This window comes from Pecten maximus, chromosome 13 (genome assembly GCF_902652985.1).
Source record: "Pecten maximus chromosome 13, xPecMax1.1, whole genome shotgun sequence".
NCBI lineage: Eukaryota > Metazoa > Mollusca > Bivalvia > Pectinida > Pectinidae > Pecten > Pecten maximus.
In genome coordinates, this window is record NC_047027.1 from 4,055,799 (window position 1) to 4,076,712 (window position 20,914).

Genomic DNA, 20,914 nt, shown 5'->3' on the forward strand with positions numbered 1-20,914 from the left:
GCATATCGGACGACCATTTCTTTGGGCTTCCTCAAGGTACATCCTCTGACGTTCCCTCCAGAAGTCCACAATGGCTGGCTGTAGGTAGGATTTCTGGTACTTCATGAAAGACTCCTTTGATATTGATTCCAAGTTCATAAACTGAAAGATCCTAAGCGTCTTAGCTGGTAGAGCCCCAGAGAAAAGGATCCCACAGGACATTTTTAGGTTACCCAACGGAATACTCCCTACCATTGGCTGGCTGTTCCACACTCTGTTGTGACCACAAACACCACAGTCCTGTTCAATTTTGATCAATGTTCCCATTGAATGAGTTATGTTTCCCAGTGATGGTGATGAACACAGTGGACAAGCTCTGAATATGTCCATTAACCTGTTCTCACTGACAATGAACATCCTTTCATCCTCTAGATCTTGAGCCCTATAATGTTGTAAGCCAAACAGAGTGGGAGAGATTGAAAAATGAGAAGATCAAATGTAACTCTTGAGAGGTCTGACAAGAAAATATACGCCTACGGAAGCACCACACCGCTCAATGCCCAAGGTAGCTTCACTACTACAATAGCAATAGGACAGGAATATAATATATTTGATCTCCGGGGGTGCTTACTTTTAGGCTTTTCTTTAACAATAACCTTACTACTACTAGACCCACTGTCTTCTGAACATTGAGATGTAACACTTAAGTTATCATCTATCTCTTCATCGGTGTCCAAACTTGGAGATGTAGATCTTGGACGTTTCATTGTCGAGCTGGAAGCAGAGGAGCTGGATGCTGAGCTGGATGAAATTGTGAACTTCGGCGTATGTTTCTATCAGCATTAGAGTTGCATCTTTGTTCCAAATGCAATTTTTACCTTGTTCCTGCTGCAGATTTTGATGTGGCTGTTCCTTTTCTTGCTCCAAATAGTATTCGTGCTCTTTAAACCAAACCTAACTTTGAAGACTTGCATGCTGTCGAAGTAACCATCACAGGATTCACACATAAACATAGTGTTCTGTTGGTTCACCTTTTGTGGTGCCGAGGTCTGGCCTGAAAGAACATTAATGTAATAATTAATCAATACATCGGATAGGGGTGGACGGATTTGTGTGATTTTTTCCCTGTATTCCGGAGACCTACAGCTGTATCAACAATTTCAAGGATATAACTTTAGCACAGTTAGATAAATTAATTTCTAACTAGCTCAGTAAAATGTTCCATGCTCAGGGGCTTGTCATTACGTAAAATCATTGTTATAATATCTCTGTACCACAGGCGCGAGCAACGATTGAAATGGGATAAGAATAAATAATAAGTAAAAAAAATACTGATGTTATGAACTATTTGTATTACAGTACTCATGTGACTATTTTTATTTATTCTGATCCAAATGAACCATCCTTAAATGACAGAAGGAAAAAGCTTTCTCTTCAATATGCCGCCCAATTGAAATCCAACCCGAAAAATCCAGCTTTTGACCTTGTTGTCAATCCGCAATACCAAAACATATTTACTCAAAACCAAAAACTCCTACCAACATTTGGCATTAGAATTTCTAACTTTCTTCAGGAACTTAACATAAGTTTAGACAACATAGGCGAGTACACCGTAACTGATGTACCACCGTGGCTTGTCGAATCACCTGATATTAACCTTACTCTACATGAGAGGGCAAAGTCGAGTGTATTACCCGAAGAGCACAAGTTTTCTTTTCGGGAGTGCATTGCAGATTTTCCTGATCATGTTCAGATCTACACTGATGGCTCAAAAGATGGAATAAAGGTCTCCGCAGCATGCTATTCCGATCACCATTGCTCTTCAATACGCTTACCAGATGGTGCCTCTATCTTCTCTGCGGAAGCATGTGCCATCGATTTGGCCCTCGACCATATCGAAGAACAACGCATCAGAAAAGCAATCATGTGTTCCGACTCTCTATCCGTCCTTCAGAATTTACAATCACGAGATCCAAAGAACATACTCATACAAAACCTTGTTTTACGAATATCTCGTATCTTAAAAAAATGCAAAATAACATTACTTTGGATTCCGAGCCATGTCGGAATTAAAGGCAACGAACTTGTTGACCGCCAAGCAAAACTTGCTCTAAATCTGCAACAAACAAATATTAAAATACCATATACAGATTTCAAACCTCTAATTAGTTCTGCCATTCAGAGTAAATGGCAGCAACGCAGGAGTAGCAACTACAATTTTTAAAGACACTGGTATGTCTCGGCTAGGGGACAGAACCCAAAACCTTCCTCAGCGGCGAACGCTCAACTAAATGCCAAAAGTGAGGCATTGTCAAGGGAGACATTAGGAAGAAGAAAGTTGTTAAGAAAGAAGAGAAAAGATAATATCCCAAATTTAGTCGCCTCTTACGATCATGCGATGGGGGCAGCAGGTACAATTCTTACGCCCTACCTGCAGAGCAGAGTTAGAAATGTGAAAAGTTTACGCACGGCGGACGAAGCATGATGACTATAGGTGGTCAGATGACCTAAAAAGGGTAGATTATAATAACATGTACATGTAGCTAAAGATTAAGATGTTCAATCAAGTTATTCATTGATCAGTGGGAATTTTCTTAAAATAAGAAAGCTTAATCCACTCTGTGAAAACACATCAGTTGTGAAAATCACAATGAAATGTCCACAGGTACTTGGGGTCAGGAACTTAAAGTTATAATAGAATTGTCCAATTTTAATTTGTAACATCATTTCTTCTCTATTTATGCACCGATACAACATTGGAATCAATTAATAATAGATTCCAGATACAACATTCGAATCAATTAATAATAGATTCCAATGTTGTATCGGTGCATAAATAGACAAGAAATTATTATCATGATGTTACAATTAAAAAGTGAACAATTCCATAATAACTTCAGTTCCTGACCCCAACTAAATGTGGAAATATCCTGTGAAATCCCTAATGTTGGAATTTAGATAAAAAGATATTCCAAGTGTGCAAGTGTATAAATATGCATGAAGTCATGATCAAAACTAATGTTCATGTTAGGCGACTGCAGTAAATCTTATCATGAACATACCAGATTTTGTTTATTGTCTCTCATTTCGATAAAGTCATTGTAAACATCATGATTAACCACTATGACCAACAGATTTGCTAATTTTGAACCATGATACATATACATTAATGTGTATTTTATATGAAAAACACGTGTGGTTTTGCATCTGGCTAAGCTCTGTATCAATTACCATCAACAAAGTATGGTCCTAAAAAAAACACAATAATTCAAGTCTGTTAGCAAACAAGATCAAATTGTTTGTAAGCAAATTGCCTTTATTTCATGCATGGTCATAGATATTCTAGCACAAACATTTAAATTACACTAGCCAGAGCTTCATGTGAATGTCCAACAGGTGCCATTTTGATTGAGTGATCATCAGTGAACACATGCATCACCTGATCACTAAATTTAGCCAAATATCATAAAATCTTGTGGAAAAAACTACAAAATTGTAAACAAAAACGACGTCAGCCAAAATACCAGAAAGAATGACAAAATACAGGAATTTGGGCTCTCCTCCCGGGAGTAAATAAATGACTTGAAAATACGAGAGTTTTTGTCTCACGCAGGGAAGAATGGCTTAATGAAAATATGTCATAATCCGTATCAATATCAAGTCAACCAAAGTATTGTGTAACTATGTTAACGCCTAATGAATAACTAACTTTAATTTCTGCTCAAAGGTTTCACATCACCAAGCAAGCTATCATTGTCTTACTCAAGGAAATCGTCTTTGATGTCTACAAAGCTCGACTTTCAGTTTCGAGAACAGCCAGAAACTACATCAAAATAAATATCCATTGCAGAAATAGAAACTGAAGTTGTCGGAACAGCAGTATGTATTATTTGATACTTTCCAAACTCAAATGTTATCCATATATACTTAAACTTCATTACAAAAAATAACTACTGTGTCTTAGGTTCATGACTACTCTACACTTCTGGTATTAAATCTGCAACACTGAAAGTATTATATTTGCTGCTCCATACACTTTCCCAAATGAGCCAGCGGCTGAGAAAAGGGCCCTTACAGATTAACCAATGAAAACGGAGAAAACAAGGGAATTCCGTGACGTTGAAACTTGTCGAAGTTTCCGTGTTTCCCGCCGTCCATGTTACGCCACTTCAGAATGTTTCGATGCGCAAAAGAAATATTTAAGTGATAAATATATTATTTTTGCAGGAAATAAACTTATTTGAATATAATTTTGAAATATCTAAGCAAAAACTTGAGTTTTAGGTAGTATTTACGCCGTTCTAAACCTTTGAAGCGAAGGATATATTTAGATCTTAGGGTTTCCCCTAACTGTACAAACATGTGCATACGTCACACACTTTGACAGGAAGTAAACAGACAGAATACATTGAATAGTTGTCGTCTGCGGAAAGTGTTTGGTGCAAAACTAGTTCTACGATGTATTCGTAAGCATGTCTTGTTTGCCGGTTGATTTTCGCACCATCGGTATAGCCGATGATTCGACCTTAGAACTGCAAATCAACGAGGAACTCAGCGATTTTTTCCCTCCACCTTAATCACCGCCATCTGTGTTAACATATTCTTCCGAAATAGGTCTACGTTCTGAAGATTTAGATGAAACAGACAATGATATTGAAGAAAAGGATGAGGTAGGTGAGAATGATATTCTTGGAAGTCCTGTCATACAAAGTAGGATAAGAGATTTTATTCGTCGCGATAGCGAAAGTGAAAGCGAAAGTGAAGAGGTTGACACTGGCAGCTGTTTTGATGTAAACACGGACTTGATCAGCAGTGTTGATGAAAGGAAGTCGAAAAATAAGTGTCAATGTTTACGTCAGTTTCGTTCCAATGACGTTGTAGAAAATCGAATAAACGTATCTGCAATGGACAGTGAAACGCGTGATGTGTTGATAATGGGTCAACTTCAGGCTTGTGGGACTAGCAAAGGTGAAGTGACCAAGCAGGGAAAAGACAGAAAAAGACATAAATTTGACTATCAATTTATGAATTCACCTGTGTGCAAAGATTGTTTTCTGTTTGTCAACAACATTGGCGACAAACTATTAAAAAACATTAGAAAGCATTTGTACAAAGAAGGAGCAGTGCCCAGAGTCCATGGAAACACCAACAGGACACCCAAACATGCTGTCAATTATAATGATGCTCAGCAGGTTGTGAAATTTATCACAAGGTAAGATTTCAGAATTATCATCACCAGAACTTAAAGTGGTTATCTAGATGTAAAAGGTTTAGTCAATTATGGAAAATTGTCCTGGTGTGATTTATTTTAAATGTTGAAAAATGAATTGTAATTATATGTACATGTATTTTTTTAACTTTAGGTTTGCAGATCAATTTGGTATACCTCCGCCAGCTGCACCTAGGGGTCGAGATGGCATTCCCCCAGTTTACCTTCCTGGAAAAGAAAGCTACAAGACTGTCCACCAGCAATATGCAGAAGCATATGGTTCTAAAGATGACAATCGAGTCCTATCAGAAACTACATTTCGAAGGTATACATTAATGAATATTTAAAAATAATAATATTGATTAATTCTTGTGCAAAAATATTAAATTTATAAACTGATGTACACTGGCATTGGCTGTGGAATGTGATATACATTTTGTATTTGTTTCATTACAATTAATTATATAATTATTTTCTATCAAGGTACATACAAATGTAGAAGACATGTTCAAGTACAGCACCAAGAGAAATGTCTTGTTCAGCTGTTAAACATTATGTAAGGTAAATAGTTATGTACCTTACATAATGTTTAACAGCTGAACAAGATATTTCTTTTGGTGCTGTACATATACATGTGTCCTCACAAAATAAAAATACTGGTGTGACAATAATCTGTCATAAATGTAATGTTTGCATTTTACTTGTTGGTATTTAAAACAAGACAGTAATATATGTCTTATGATGGAGAATTATCAATACAAAATTAAAAACTGCAGTAAGCAAATACATATGCATTTGAAAAGTTATCAATAGACTGAAATTTTGATTGTTTGTTCTACATATTATTTAAACAGGATTTGTTCTACATATTATTTAAACAGGATTTGGCACAGAGTTGTTCCCCACGTGAAGTTTATGACTCCACGCACAGATGTATGCCATAAGTGTGAACAATTTCGGGTTTGGTTTGGTTTGGTTTATTTTGTTTAACGTCCTATTAACAGCTAAGGTCATTTAAGGACGGCCTCCCGTGCGTGCGACATGCATGCGTGTGGTGAGTGCGTATGTGTGTTTTGGGAGGCTGCGGTATGTTCGTGTTAAGTCTCCTTGTGATAGGCCGGAACTTTTGCCGATTTATAGTGCTACCTCACTGAAGCATACCGCCGAAGACACCCAGCAGGACACCCCACCCGGTCACATTATACTGACAACGGGCGAACCAGTCGTCCCACTCCAAATATGCTGAGCGCTAAGCAGGAGTAGCAACTACCATTTTTAAAGACTCTGGTATGTCTCGGCTAGGGGACAGAACCCAAAGCCTTCCTCACAGCGGCGAACGCTCAACTAAAGGCCAAAAGTGAGGCGTTGTCAAGGGAGACATTAGGAAGAAGAAAGTTGTTCAGAAAGAAGAGAAAAGATAAGATCCCAAATTTAGTCGCCTCTTACGATCATGCAATGGGGGCAGCAGGTACAATTCTTACGCCCTACCTGCAGGGCAGACAATTTCGGGATTTAATCCAACAGGGGTGCGTTGCAAGTCGCTCAGCCGATTTTCTAGCGCTTAAGTCACTTCTACAACGGTTCTAAGTGCTTGACATCAAACAATCATGGCTGACTTTTCACCGTTGAACTTAATGCTTATAAACGAAATAGCAGAAAGTGACGATACTTCAAATGTTCTTGTAGAAGAACTGAGTAAAAACAGAAGACTTTTGGATATCATTGCCGTAAAGCATATTTTTAAGGAAACACACGCCTGTGTTGTTGATTATGCCTCCGAAATTGTCCCAAAGTATAGCGAAGGAGACTTTCGAATGCATTTCCGTATGAGTCGCAGTACTCTATCAGTGAGTTTGTCTCAAAAACTTCCATATTTAACGATAAAATCTGAAAATCAAAATATTGACTTGGATAATCTTTAAATGCAAACAGTCATTGACATTGTACATTTCCATCCTAGGTTTCCCATTAAATTTGCTCTTCGTTGAATAGGGTCTACACTGGGTTATCTCGCGCAAATGCCAGAATTGTGAACGTTAACTAATTAACTTTCATGAATGAGTAAACATCGACCAATGAAAACGCGTGTTATCGCCTTAACGGTAATAACGTCACTGTAGTAAAAGTGACGTTAGCTCTGTTTACATTGGCAACCAAAGTATCGGTTTTTTTTATGAGACTTTATTATCCGATTTCAACGCTAGAGCAATACACTGGGGAACTATTCCTACATAGACTTTCTTTTAATTTTTAACATTGCGTTTCATTTTCGTTATTGCCGTTGATTGTTACGCCCTTTTCTGGTGCAATGACTATTATATTTCAGAAACTCATTGATGAAATTGGTCTTATATTGAGCGGCTGTAACAAGGTTAGCCTGGAAACAAAGATCTTGTCAAGTGTGTGGGTATTGTCCAACCAAGAATCATTTCGGGGTATCGCAGATCGATTTGGATTAGAAAAGGGACAACTGCATAGGATTTTTATTGAATTTTGTGAGAGTGTTTCTAGCATAAATGAGAAGTATATCACATGGCCAAGTGCTCCACGTGCAGAAGTTATAATGAAATCATTTGAAGAGACATCATCAATCCCAAATGTTATTGGATGCATTGATGGTAGTTACATCAACTTGTCTGGTCAAGCAACAGAATGCAGAGCCAGTTACATCAATAGAAAGGGTATATGTACTACTGGTTAATAAAGATTTCAATGATCTGTTATAATTATTTGTCTCACATCTCCAACATCCATGTTTGTCCACAGCTGTTTGTTATACATTGATTAAGGTTCACGTTATAAATCTACAATGTCTACCAAGTTTTGACTTATTAGTTTCAAACTGACTTAGCTTGTTGCCAAATATAATTTTCTTCGGTAAAATATTCTAATGTGAACCTGTTCTTATATATAATTTCTTCAAGAGGGTATACCGAAATGCATATTTCATGTACTAGTATATCAGTAATAGGAATGGGTTGGTGTGTTGTATATAGTTTAAATACGGTCTCTGTCACTCAGCTAGCTTCTTTGGCTCAGTTGGTAGAGCCGTTGGTTAGTCACACCGGCAACTGGAGTTTGATTCCCAATCGGGGCACTCGATGAGAATTTTCACTAACTCCCTTTTCTGTTACATATCTTTCACACAAAAAATGCAATAAAAGCTGTGTTAACAATGTTTCCTAATAAATGTTGTTGCAGGAAATTCCTCTATGCAGCTCCAGGCAGTGTGCGACCATGAAATGAAGTTCATTGATGTCTACACAGGTTGGCCTGGATCAGTGCACGATTCTAGAGTCTTCAAAGCAAGTCCTTTGTTCAATTATTTGGAACAAAATGGTATTGTAAATGATGGTCACATCCTTGGTGACTCCGCATACCCATTACAAAATTATCTTTTGACTCCATATAGAGACAATGGTCATTTAAACAATTATCAAAAGAGATACAATTTTCTGCAAAGTTCTTGCAGATCTGTGATTGAGAGGACATTTGCACTTCTGAAAGGAAAATTTAGAAGATTAAAATATCTAGACATGCACAAAATTGAAAAGGTGCCAGATGTTATAATGGCTGCATGTGTTCTCCATAATTTTATCCGTGAACATGAATCCTCATGTGAAGTCGAGAGCGATCCAGAAGATTCTGATATGTCATTTAATGACCCATGCAACTCTCAGGGACAGAATGAAAAAAGTTGCACAAAGAGGGACAGAATTGCAAATTTGCTATAGTTGTGTACTATATCAGTACACAGTCTGCACATGTTCATTTAAACATTGTGTATATCTGTTATGAATTATTATGGGAAAATGTATGTGGTAAGTGTACAGTACCTGTACCTATTTCTCATTTCATGCTTCTGATTATTAGTAATAATGACTGTCCATAACTATAAATTCACATCCTTGTCAGTTTGAATTGCGAATACATAATTTCAGGAATGAGATTGTTAAGTGTATGATAACTATAACAAGAGGCCCATGGGGCCTGTATCGCTCACCTGGTTGAATTAGACCAAATGTCAAAATAATGTTCATATTCAATTTGTTTTATTTGTAAATCTCAAACAATGCTATATATGGTTATAGTGTGGGAATCGGAACTGCTATAAAGATTAATGAAGTCCAGACTATCTAAGGTCTGAAAGTCCTCAAGAATTGTTTTTAGAACATGCATTCATCACTTTATTACTAGTAGCAATTTAAAGGAATTACCTCTATTTCCCCTATTGGGCCCCGCCCCTTTGGCCCCTTTGGGGTCAGAGTCACCATTTATGCAAAATCTGTTCCCCTTCCTCCAAGGATGCTTCTGACCAAATTGGGTTCAAATCCATTCATAACTTAATAACTAGTAGTGATTTAAAGGAATTACTTCTATTTCCCATATTGGGCCCCTCGGGGGTCAGAGTCACCATTGATGCAAAATCTGTTCCCCTCCCCCCAAGGATGTTTCTGACCAAATTGGGTTCAAATCCATTCATAACTTTATGACTAGTAGCGATTCAAAGGAATTACCTCTATTTCCTGTATTGGGCCCCGCCCCTTTGGCCCCTTTGGGGTCAGAGCCACCATTTATGCAAAATCTGTTCCCCTTCTGCCAAGGATGTTTCTGACCAAATTGGGTTAAATCCATTCATAACTTTATGACTAGTAGTGATTTAAAGGAATTACCTCTATTTCCCCTATTGGGCCCCGCCCCTTTGGCCCCTTTGGGGTCAGAGTCACCATTTATGCAAAATCTGTTCCCCTTCCCCGAAGGATGTTTCTGACCAAATTGGGTTCAAATCCATTCATAACTTTATGACTAGTAGCGATTTAAAGGAATTATCTCTATTTCCCCTATTGGGCCCAGCCCCTTTGGCCCCTCGGGGGTCAGAGTCACCATTTATGCAAAATCTGTTCCCCTACCCCCAAGGATGTTTCAGACCAAATTGGGTTCATATCCATTCATAACTTTATGACGAGTAGCGATTTAAATGAATTACCTCCATTTCCCATATTGGGCCCCGCCCCTTTGGCCCCTCGGGGGTCAGAGCCACCATTTATGCAAAATCTGTTCCCCTTCCCCGAAGGATGTTTCTGACCAAATTGGGTTCAAATCCATTCATAACTTTATGACTAGTAGCGATTTAAAGGAATTACCTCTATTTCCCCTATTGGGCCCCGCTCCTTTGGCCCCTCGAGGGTAGGTCACCATTTATGCAAAATCTGTTCCCCTTCCCCCAAGGACATTTCTGACTAAATTTGGTTCAAATCCATTCATAACTTTATGACTAGTAGCGATTCAGAGGAATTACCTCTATTTCCCCTATTGGGCCCCGCCCCTTTGGCCCCTCGGGGGTCAGAGTCACCATTTATGCAAAATCTGTTCCCCTTCCCCCAAGGATGTTTCAGACCAAATTGGGTTCAAATCCATTCATAACTTTATGACTAGTAGCGATTTAAAGGAATTACCTCTATTTCCCCTATTGGGCCCCGCCCCTTTGGCCCCTCGGGGGTCAGAGTCACCATTTATGCAAAATCTGTTCCCTTTCCCCCAAGGATGTTTCAGACCAAATTGGGTTCAAATCCATTCATAACTTTATGACTAGTAGCGATTTAAAGGAATTACCTCTATTTCCCCTATTGGGCCCCGCCCCTTTGGCCCCTCGGGGGTCAGTCACCATTTATGCAAAATCTGTTCCCCTTCCCCCAAGGATGTTTCAGACCAAATTGGGTTCAAATCCATTCATAACTTTATGACTAGTAGCGATTTAAAGGAATTACCTCTATTTCCCCTATTGGGCCCCGCCCCTTTGGCCCCTCGGGGGTCAGAGTCACCATTTATGCAAAATCTGTTCCCCTTCTGCCAAGGATGTTTCTGGCCAAATTTGGTCAAAATCCAGTTAGAACTTTTTGACTAGTAGCGATTTGAAGCAAATGTTGACGGACGACGGACGGACGGACGACGGACGGACGGACGGACGGACGACGGACGGACGACGGACGCTGCGCTATGACATAAGCTCACCGGACCTTCGGTCCAGGTGAGCTAAAAATTGCATATTCACAATAAAATGTGTTACTATTAAATGAGGTAAAAAAATCAATTTGCAGCATTGTGTTATTGAAAATAGTACAATAAATTCATAACACTAAAGTAGATGAAATGGTCTAAAACACTGCATTGGGAACAGAGAGTTTGTAATTCGTCCAATTTAATCAAATGGGAGTGGTTGGAGAAGCATGCATATCAACTAGCCAAAATAATAATAACAACTTCTCCTTGGAACAACAATATTTAATAACAATGAAATAAAATATAATATAAAAATAAAAAATGTGAAATTTTCAACATAACCATGAAATGTCTATTACAATTGTTTTATAACATATCTCCATACCTTGGAAAATAAATAAAAAGAACATACATCAAATTGCAAAGTTGTTGAGTGTTTTTTTTATATTGCAAAATGTTAATATTGATTGATACATAAGATACTCATATTTTATACATAAGAAGCTGCAACCTGCAGTATGGTCAGATTTGCACAACAACCTTATAAGCACCGATGATGTTGACCAAATGAATTAAACATCCTAACCTTGTGTTAGAAGATTATAGAGTTGTTTTCTCCCTTATATATCATATTATGGCTGTACTGGGAAACAAATTAATGTAATTTTGACATCATAATGGAAATTAGAATTACATCATCACAATGACATAGTGCCAAATCATCTCAAAAGCACTTCCTGTAGCCATGATAAACAATGGAGATAATAACACTGTCAGGACTTGCACACCTGCAACATTTGGTTACTGTAGGTCAGTATCATTAAGAATATACAGCAATAACATATCCACAGTTGTCAGCTGACAGCCATAGAAATTAAACATCATGTAAATATATTGATAAGAGAAGTTATTTGTTAAGACTCATATTTTATTTGACTAGATATATTGCATGTTTTTGAACAGAAGTGAACTTTCAAAACTGAAACAAAGTTCTGTTTAAATCTATAATGCTAGATTGGTCTATCTCATTCTTAAAATCTTTGATATTTCATTATACATTGTAATATCATATGGACGCAGAAAACTTAACAGGTGCCTCGCTACATGTTTATAAGATATTTATTAAGGATGAGTGTAATATCAGTTTATATCAATCAAGTTAGGTAATTTTCAAAACAATGCACAAGCTTTAGCCAGTGTTTTTTCTCCCAAAGAATTACCTAACAAGATATGATATAAACTGATCCAATTCATTTAATATTAGATTCATCTCAAACCAAAACCATCTTGCCTGCACAATTTAAGTATGCCTTTCCAACAGCAATCAAATTTTGTACACAAAAAAACTTCTGTGACTCACAAAAAAGGTGAAGGTCAATTGACATACCATGTGTGATATATTTGCACACACATTTATACCACTGAGTGGCACTCCCAGCCAAATATCAATAAAAACACAATCACTCTAGTTGCATAACCTATAGCAGTTTTGAGATAAAAATACACATCTAAATTGAGGGCAGAGTAAAGGAAGTTCCACTGAACTTCTTTGATTATTGTAAGTAATTGCATTGCAAAATAAAACTCAATCAAATTTTATAAGTTCATAAAGGGGCATAAATTCAAAAGAAAGGTAATTAAATAAACCATGACTGTAGGCCAATGGAAGGACTATTAGAATCTAAATGTCATTCTAATCAAGTCAGACCCTACATTCTATAGATCTTTGCTTAGGGTCTGATACAAGCCCATACAGGGTCATGTCAGGATGACCTTTGTCATGTTGTTCATTTGACGACCTCAAAGCAACCTTTCACTACCAAGAAAGCCACGATATGATTTGTCAAACCAATCACATAAGGTCACAATTAAAATTGTTTGGCGTAACCCTACTGCCCAATGAAATCAGACCGACTCCATTTAGAAATTTTTGTGTCAACTAAGTGAAATTCTGGATTTTCTGGAAAAGCCAATTTTAGCAAGTAAACATGGTACACGTTTCCTGAAATAAAGAGGCAGACTTTACTCAATGGTTTAAGACTATAATTTGCTTTACATACATCTATTGAACATCTTTTTGTTAAATCTTAGCTTTTCTAGAGTGATAAAACTTTCCAAAAAAAATTCGGACCTACCAACCTACCCTGTCCAGAAATCTTGGGTCAGGTTATGCCAAACAAAGATATTTTTAAATGTGGCCTAACAAAAGTCACCCTGACACAACCTTATACAGACTTGTTTCAGATCCTATGCAATGAATCTATAGAACAGTGGTCTGTTTTCAATAAGACTGATCTACATGTTCAACTAGAAATGGTTTCAGATGGAGATATCATTAAAAGGTCATACAAAGTTAATAACTTGTTTCACAGGCCAATGACACCAGAAAATGATGACAACACTTGGTCATGGCAGGCGACTGAACACTTCTGTAAACTTTCATTAAAAATCCTTTCAGTAGTTTTTGAGTTTAAGTTTACAGTAATATACATAATAAATTTCACCATGCTATCTTAAATGCAAAGGGAGTTATGGGGGGGGGGGGGGGTGTCTACAACAGATGAGGAAGGTGCCTGTGAAACAAGTTACGTGTATCAACTTTGTGTGGCCTAATAGTGATTTTTCCTATTAAATTTTATCTGCAAGGAGCTTCAAAAGAACATTTTTTTGTTTTAGTATTTCCATTTGCTCTGAATGCATCCTTTTTATTTCTTCCAACCTTTCTCTTTCACTCTCTCTTTGGTCAGACATAAACTCTTGGAACCAAGACGGTGCTTTCCTTCTCTTTTCTTTGCTCTTATTTACTTCTGTTTCAGCTACATTCGTTTCAGAACCAGAACTGGCTGCAGCTACATCTCTTATACATCCTATAGTTTTAGGCGGCTGAACTGCCGGATCTTTTGCAAGTATCTCTTGCATATCCTCCATGTATTCCCATGTCTTCCTGTTCTGGCCTGTTCTTTTATTATTATCGACAATGGATTTGTAATGTTGCTTCAAATTGCGCCATTTTTTCTCGACACAATTCCAAGATACCTGATATCCCTGCTGATTTATTTCTCTGCTAATTTTTTTCCATACCACCATTTTTTTTACTGCCTTAAGAAATGATTGCTGATTTTCTTTGTATTGGCTGATGAGAAGTTTTGTAGATTGGGTTGTCCATCTGAAGTTTTCATCTTAAGAAAAAAAGGGAAAAATTAAACAATACACAAATGCCAAGGCCACAATTAATCTGAACAATGGAATAATGTATAACCCATTCTTGCATGTCTGAGGGAAAATTTATTTATGCAGCCCCAAATAATTAAATAAGTATTTATATAATAATCCGAAATTTTATGTTAATGACCGTAGCGACTAAACAACAACTGTTCTGAATACATAATGACAAAATTAGATGATCTGACAATACGGGAACATTGTACGATGTTTACTTGCCGAAATATACGCAATTTAATTCCAATCCAAACCGCCTCCCAGCTTCAGGTCGCCATCTTTGTTAAAATCAAAGCATCTGTGCGTTTGGAAGAGTAAGTACTGCAAAGCTTCTAAATGATCTTGTGATACAAATTTTAAGATTATAATAGAAACGAAATATGGATTTTAAAACAATTTGATTTAAATTACTTATGCTTTAGGTTAGCAAATAGTAGCAATTATTTACAATGAACTTTAACGTTGTACTCAATACTGATCACGTTACTTTTATTTAGACGTTTTCTATTTCTTTCGCTTCATTTCATTTAAATAATTGTTTTAGATTTCCCATTAATTTCGCGGGAAATGAATTTGATGACGTAGGAAGCCCACATGCTATAGAATCAGGCATCTATAGTCGATAAGTGGAGGTTTGGAGTGGATAACACTTTGGTCCATTAGCTGTAGAACGTGACCCAGAAAACACGACGGTAATAAAAACAGAAGACCATTGAACATTACCGGATTATTTTCGCACTTTTTGAGACACCATTGTGCTAAATTACAATGGAAAGTAACAATGATTTAATTTATAGCTATCGTATCGTAATCTATACAGTATGTAGTTGGGCAAGACCTACTTTCGTTTTACAGTTTACGGATATGGTCATATAAATAATTCATCTTCTCAACCATAGTCGAATTACTTCACGGGATAGTTCTATCAAGTATATTTGTACTTCTCATTTACAGGGTGCATCTTTGTTTAAAATTGACTGGTCTGCAGGTGTGATCTGGCTAGTCTCAGCAGACCCTGACCCCAGGATCCCGTTACTATCGTATCCCTTTGTAAACACTTCATAATAAATGTAACTACAACTTTATACCTTCTGAAAGAGACGTGTATATGATATACCATATTTACGTGGATGGATACTTCAGCATTTTAAATACTTTGATATATAAATACTTATAACCGGTAAGCTTGTAATAATAATAATAATAATAATAATATGTTCTAACTTTACTCAGGGAAGACATGGACCAACACATTATTTCAGCAGAATCAGGCATGGTTTCCAACAGGGACATGTATTCATATTAACAGCTTCTTTGTTATCAGTAAATCAGGGAAGGAATTAAGCACCAACCTTGGTAACCCATGAAGGGGACATCCTGTCATTGTTTTTTGAAGGTCTGATAATCTATTTTGTACAATGGGTTGCCATCAGTTTGTGATTCTATTGGTTATGCCTTGCTACATTGATTATACCTCAGCTGGACTAGTATCCTTCATTGACCTTGTTGTCACTTATACATAGCACACTTTTACATGTACTTTATTGTTGAAACAAATGAGTAAATACATTCACTTTTTGCTTTGAATTAAATTCAATTTCATCTGGAAATTATGAATATCAAGTACTCTTGACAGTGAAATATATATATTTCATAGAACTTCTTCTGAACAAACAAGGTACTGTTGCCCTTAACTGACAACTGGTAACCCATGTGTCCATTAGTTACTGGTTGTTTAAATCAAACATACTACAATGTATGTACTAAAGAAAAAATTATCTTCAAAATTAATATACCTGTATCAACAGAATGGGAATTGGAAAAGGGTATAGCAGGTAGTATTGCTGCATGATTGAATTTGTCGTCTTCATTATCATCATTGTTTTCATGTTCGTTGAAAGTTTCATCAGTGCCTGAAAGAATCAAGAAAAACAAAATTGGTACACAAGTTTATTCTTTAGCTCTAGTAAACTGTTATGACAATTACATTTTAAGAGTGATTTAAATCCTACATGACTGTCTGCTGACAACTGTTACCTCATTATTGTAGAATTGGATATTCTTATTATAATGTGTGCTAATGAAATTATCATGTATATAGCTAGTCTTATAAATCTGAAAAGATTTTTTTCAACTCACAAAAATATGTGAAATGGTGGGGTTTTGGCCATGCTTAAGATTTTAATTATATAAATAATTTCAATGTATGTGGTTCACCATTCATTTATTTTTCAGTACTATCTGCAAGATTTTTTCAAAATTTGAATGTCCGTCTGCAATTTATATTGAAAGCTTTATTCAACATTGCCCTCACATGATCATGCATTCAACTCGACAAGTGAAATAGATCTGTTATTTACACCATTAACATAAATTATTGTATTGTAAGTACCCAGTATACATATATATATCTATATACATTTGCACATAATAGAATTTCATCCCATTGCATACTAGAAGTACATTTAGAATCTAAAAATCTTGTAATACCTGGCAAGGGAGAAATACAGATAACTTTATCAAAGTTGTCCCAATCAATCAACACATTAATTTGTGCTACAGCTTGTTGCCCCAAAGATGTCAAATTTTGAAGTACATGTGAGTAGACCTCTGTTGTTTTTTCTTGAACTATAACTGGAACATTTACTGCTATTTCTCGCAGCCTCTTTGCACTCTTCTCACTGGCCACAATAAGAGAATTTAATATTCTCTTATGTAGGTGAGTGTGGTACTTTGGTGGAACAAGGTTAGAAATAGGGCCGACAGGTACTTCCATTTCACCTGGAAGAAATGAAACAAAAATTTACATCAATATTCTCTTTGTGGTATACCGTGGTACTTGATGAAATACCGACACCGTGGTACAAATATTATTGTGGTACCCAGCCCTAGAATTCAATCCATGCTCCATTTATTAGGCGGAAGCTATACATAAAGAACATGGTAGATAACTCCGATAGAATTTGTTATCATTACACTAGTAGATTTACAGTGAATCCTACATCTCTCCCTTTTTCAGACTTAAAATGTACAAACATTTAATACTGGATCAATGACTAGAATAAGTTAACCTTGAGTATTAGAGGATTTTTGTATGATGAAATATGGCTATAATTAAACAAACTTTTAAAGTGAAGTTTATGAACTAGTAACATTAACTTTTAAACTTGAAATAAACTTCTTCGATTGTCATTTTTGTGGCTAGTAATATAACTACACCAATGGCAACGTACGTGGCCACGTGCTTGCACTGACATAAATACATAATCTGTTAATAGAGTGTTTAGGGAGAATTGCAAATGCCTCAATACAGTTTACAAATGTCCCCTTCATATCTGTAACCTGTCATTATTATGTTTACAGGCTTACCTGTTTTAATTTCCTTTATAATTTCATCAGCTACCTTCGAATCAACTTCGAGCGTCAACTTGTCCGCCATGTTTTATCAGAAATGAAGCATCAACTTCATCGGTTTGCAAGCGCTTGAATCTAGCTCTTCGTTGTAGACCAAGCGCTTGCAAGCGATTACAAGCGCTGCGTAGTTTGCAACGCACCCCAGGTATGTTAGAATATCTTTAGAATACGTGTAGTATGTTCATGATTTCCCAGCTGTTTACCATGTTTATCCAGCTTAAGTGAGTTTTTTTGTAAAGTCTCAATGCAAAACTATAAAGGATTTTTTTTTTTAGTTCCAAGTACTGATAATGATTAAAAGAATGTTTCTATAAATTTGTCTTAATTCTGTAGTCACAATACTCCATTTGTCATATCATATAATTGGATTTCTCAGACAAATAGGAAGTGAAAACTCAGGAATGTGTACATCCACGTGTGGTTTATATACATGTATGATTATTTATTCAACTGCCGATTTCAAAAATTTTGTGAATAGCCATATTAGAGTGTTTGGTGAGAATATGCTATATGATTGGCATGTATATATTTCAATTATTCTACAGTCAAGAACAGAGGAGGAGAAGTTGTCAGCTACTGAGGCATTCAGTGACCACATCAAGTCAGCCCAGAGAGAAAGAGATCACTACAGGAGTGTATGTGCTGCAGCCAAAGAGGAACTTGATGGTCAACCAAGATCAGAGAGTCCTGTCACACCTTGTTCAAAGGATTTGAAGAATGTTCATTACATATTTGACTTTGCACAGAGTGTTCTTCTTCCGACACATTGTAGACAAGAAGGGGCTCTTTATTTTTTGTCTCCTTTTAAAGTGAACTTATTTGGTATTTGCAATGATGGAAGGACATTGCAACATAACTATGTGTTCGGGGAATCCCAAAGTATTGGTGAGGATGGGCAGCAGAGCCATTCTGCAAATTCCGTTGTGTCCATGCTTGATGACTTTTTCAACAAACACAGTGAAGGAGAGGAAGTGTGTCACTTAAATGCTGACAATTGTGGAGGACAAAATAAAAACCACATCATGACAAGTTATCTTTCATGGAGAGTAGCCAACAGCCTACACAAAGAAATTAATTTACATTTTATGAAACCATATCATGCTAGGTGTTTGGTGGACAGTTTGTTTGGTCTAGCCAGGCGGGCAATTCGCCGTACAGATTGTGATTCCATGGAGGATCTTAAGCGGACTGTGGAACATTCAACATCACACAACCGTGTTGTTCTGTATGGAAGCCAGGAAGGAGAGTGGCAGTGGAGAGACTGGAAGACATTCTTCAAGCCAGTGTTTCGCGCAGTCCCTGGTATCCAGACATTTCATCACTTCAAGTTTTCTTCAGAAAGACCAGGTAATGTTGTAACATTAAAAATATAAGTCCCCTTTAGCCTCTTATTTTAGTAAAATTCTTCATGTTAAAAATTAATCAATTACTAATGAAGATATGGTAAAGATTTAACTGTTAGGGGATAATTAATGTACATGTAGTTGGGCTAGTACACTCTGATGTCAGTTCACCAGCTGTAGGAAAGGGAACTGAATGACCAACATAAAGATTTCTATACTTAAAAGATGTTTTTTTCTATATAAATGCATTGTATGTCTTAATTTTGTAGATAAAAAGTAGATAATCAGGAGGATATCGGGTTTAAATTTTTTTTTTTATTATGAATTTTAATAGCTAATCAGTTTTGTTTTAAAATTTCAGGTGATGTTTTTGTGCGGAAAGATGTAGGTGGCCCGGAGACAACAGTACGCCTGCTGAAGAGAGGGAAGTCTGTGCCGACTGGTTTGCCAAGCAGACTGGAGCCAGCAGGAACATCCTCAGCAAGGTCCAAGTATCTTTATGGAAGTATTCGACAGTTTGTGAAGGATCCCCACAAGGATGAGTTGTGTCCACCACCTCTTACAGAGGAATGAGCAAGATAGTCAGTGGCCACATAACATTGCATTAATTGTTTCGACAAATTTGAATAGTTCAGCTCCTTTCAGTGTTACACATGTATTTATAAAATCAAGTTTTACAATGTAGTCAAAGATTTCTTGTGTTCTAATTTATCATCTCAATTAAATGTGTAAATTGTATATAATGTGTTACGGTATATCTTTGAAGAGACATTCTGTTTATATTCATAAAGTGAACTCTAGTAGGAATGAACAATGAAATCAATTTCAATTCCAACTCAACTCACAAAATAAGTTGTCTTCTCACAACTCTTGTTTTAAACTGTGTTTTATATTGATCATCATGCAATAATCATCAGTTCTTTGAAACCAAGGGGAAGTGTGTAAAATGCATCTGGATAATCACAAAATCTCTTTTTGGTACTAGTATTTGTTTTGTATATATATCCAACTTCTCAATGCTCTAGCTAGTTAATAATATGCACAGGTCTGTATTTTTAATATTGGTAAATATTTGTGTAAATAAGTATATGCTCCTATTTTTCATGTTATTAAACAATTGAGTTTATTTGTTTGCAAATTTATGAAAATACAATGTTGTACATAAATAAACAAAATCATATTTTAACTGTTCAACCTTTGATCTTTGTTTTTTAACAGAAGTAGGAAAAGCTTAGTTGCTAGAGTGATGATATACAGCAAATCACCTCTGAATAAATTTAAAGCATTTCTTTCCATCTCATGTGCAATAGTTGCCAGTTGCTTGTGATAGTTTGGCGGTTTTTACTTTGGTTTTGTTCACCATTGAAACTGGCACAGGAGCTGAGGCATATGAAGACACTACTCTGTAACAGTGATGCTGTTATTTATAAGCAATCATTGAAACTTTAAATTTACCTGTGTGTCAGAGGCAATACTAATGTTTGGTTATTGTCATGCAGTTTGATAAATTCTGCAAACCTTGAGTTACAAACTAAGTTTTCCAGAAATTCAAATCACAATGTTTGGCCCTGTACCAACTATTCAAAACCACAAATTTGTACAGGCATTAATATACGAGAGACAAATACTTGTGTAAGATTAATTTAACCATAAGCATTCAACACTAAAACTGTGTTTAACTTACTTGGATAAAGCAAACAAAGTGAAATATTAATGTCAAAAAGCCTAACGACATCATAGAATTATTGAC

At 36.4% G+C, this 20,914-nt stretch overlaps 3 protein-coding genes and 1 long non-coding RNA gene across 4 annotated transcripts; 2 read left to right on the forward strand and 2 right to left on the reverse strand.

The window, feature by feature from the left end:
- The first annotated feature begins 462 nt into the window (after positions 1-462).
- LOC117340360 lies at positions 463-20,355 on the forward strand. The gene is made up of 7 exons (XM_033902121.1): positions 463-544; positions 4,594-5,191; positions 5,343-5,513; positions 6,070-6,148; positions 6,698-6,712; positions 18,367-19,168; positions 19,526-20,355. The coding sequence occupies exons 1-7, from the start codon at positions 463-465 to the stop codon at positions 19,735-19,737; spliced, it is 1,959 nt and encodes a 652-aa protein (XP_033758012.1). The 3' UTR covers positions 19,738-20,355.
- Positions 6,701-9,149, forward strand: LOC117340849 (protein ANTAGONIST OF LIKE HETEROCHROMATIN PROTEIN 1-like). Its single transcript, XM_033902624.1, has 2 exons — positions 6,701-7,869; positions 8,390-9,149. The coding sequence occupies exons 1-2, from the start codon at positions 7,497-7,499 to the stop codon at positions 8,920-8,922; spliced, it is 906 nt and encodes a 301-aa protein (XP_033758515.1). The 5' UTR covers positions 6,701-7,496; the 3' UTR covers positions 8,923-9,149.
- On the reverse strand, positions 14,316-16,325 carry LOC117340851. The gene is made up of 2 exons (XR_004535486.1): positions 16,204-16,325; positions 14,316-14,367 (listed from the first exon to the last, which is right to left on the reverse strand). It is a non-coding gene; the product is annotated as an uncharacterized LOC117340851 (long non-coding RNA).
- Positions 16,552-18,065, reverse strand: LOC117340850. The gene is made up of 2 exons (XM_033902625.1): positions 17,777-18,065; positions 16,552-17,188 (listed from the first exon to the last, which is right to left on the reverse strand). The coding sequence occupies exons 1-2, from the start codon at positions 17,844-17,846 to the stop codon at positions 16,782-16,784; spliced, it is 477 nt and encodes a 158-aa protein (XP_033758516.1). The 5' UTR covers positions 17,847-18,065; the 3' UTR covers positions 16,552-16,781.
- Positions 20,356-20,914: the final 559 nt, after the last annotated feature.

Excerpts from the sequence above, each read along its gene's own strand:
- LOC117340360 (XM_033902121.1), top strand. The coding sequence starts at position 463 with ATGAGAAGATCAAATGTAACTCTTGAGAGGTCTGACAAGAAAATATAC. Across the intron at positions 545-4,593 it reads CACACCGCTCAATGCCCAAG|GTCTACGTTCTGAAGATTTA; the intron begins GTAGCTTCACTA and ends CTTCCGAAATAG. Across the intron at positions 19,169-19,525 it reads GTTTTCTTCAGAAAGACCAG|GTGATGTTTTTGTGCGGAAA; the intron begins GTAATGTTGTAA and ends TTAAAATTTCAG.
- LOC117340849 (XM_033902624.1), top strand. The coding sequence starts at position 7,497 with ATGACTATTATATTTCAGAAACTCATTGATGAAATTGGTCTTATATTG. Across the intron at positions 7,870-8,389 it reads CAGTTACATCAATAGAAAGG|GAAATTCCTCTATGCAGCTC; the intron begins GTATATGTACTA and ends ATGTTGTTGCAG.
- LOC117340850 (XM_033902625.1), bottom strand. The coding sequence starts at position 17,846 with ATGGCGGACAAGTTGACGCTCGAAGTTGATTCGAAGGTAGCTGATGAA. Across the intron at positions 17,189-17,776 it reads TATAAAGGAAATTAAAACAG|GTGAAATGGAAGTACCTGTC; the intron begins GTAAGCCTGTAA and ends CATTTCTTCCAG.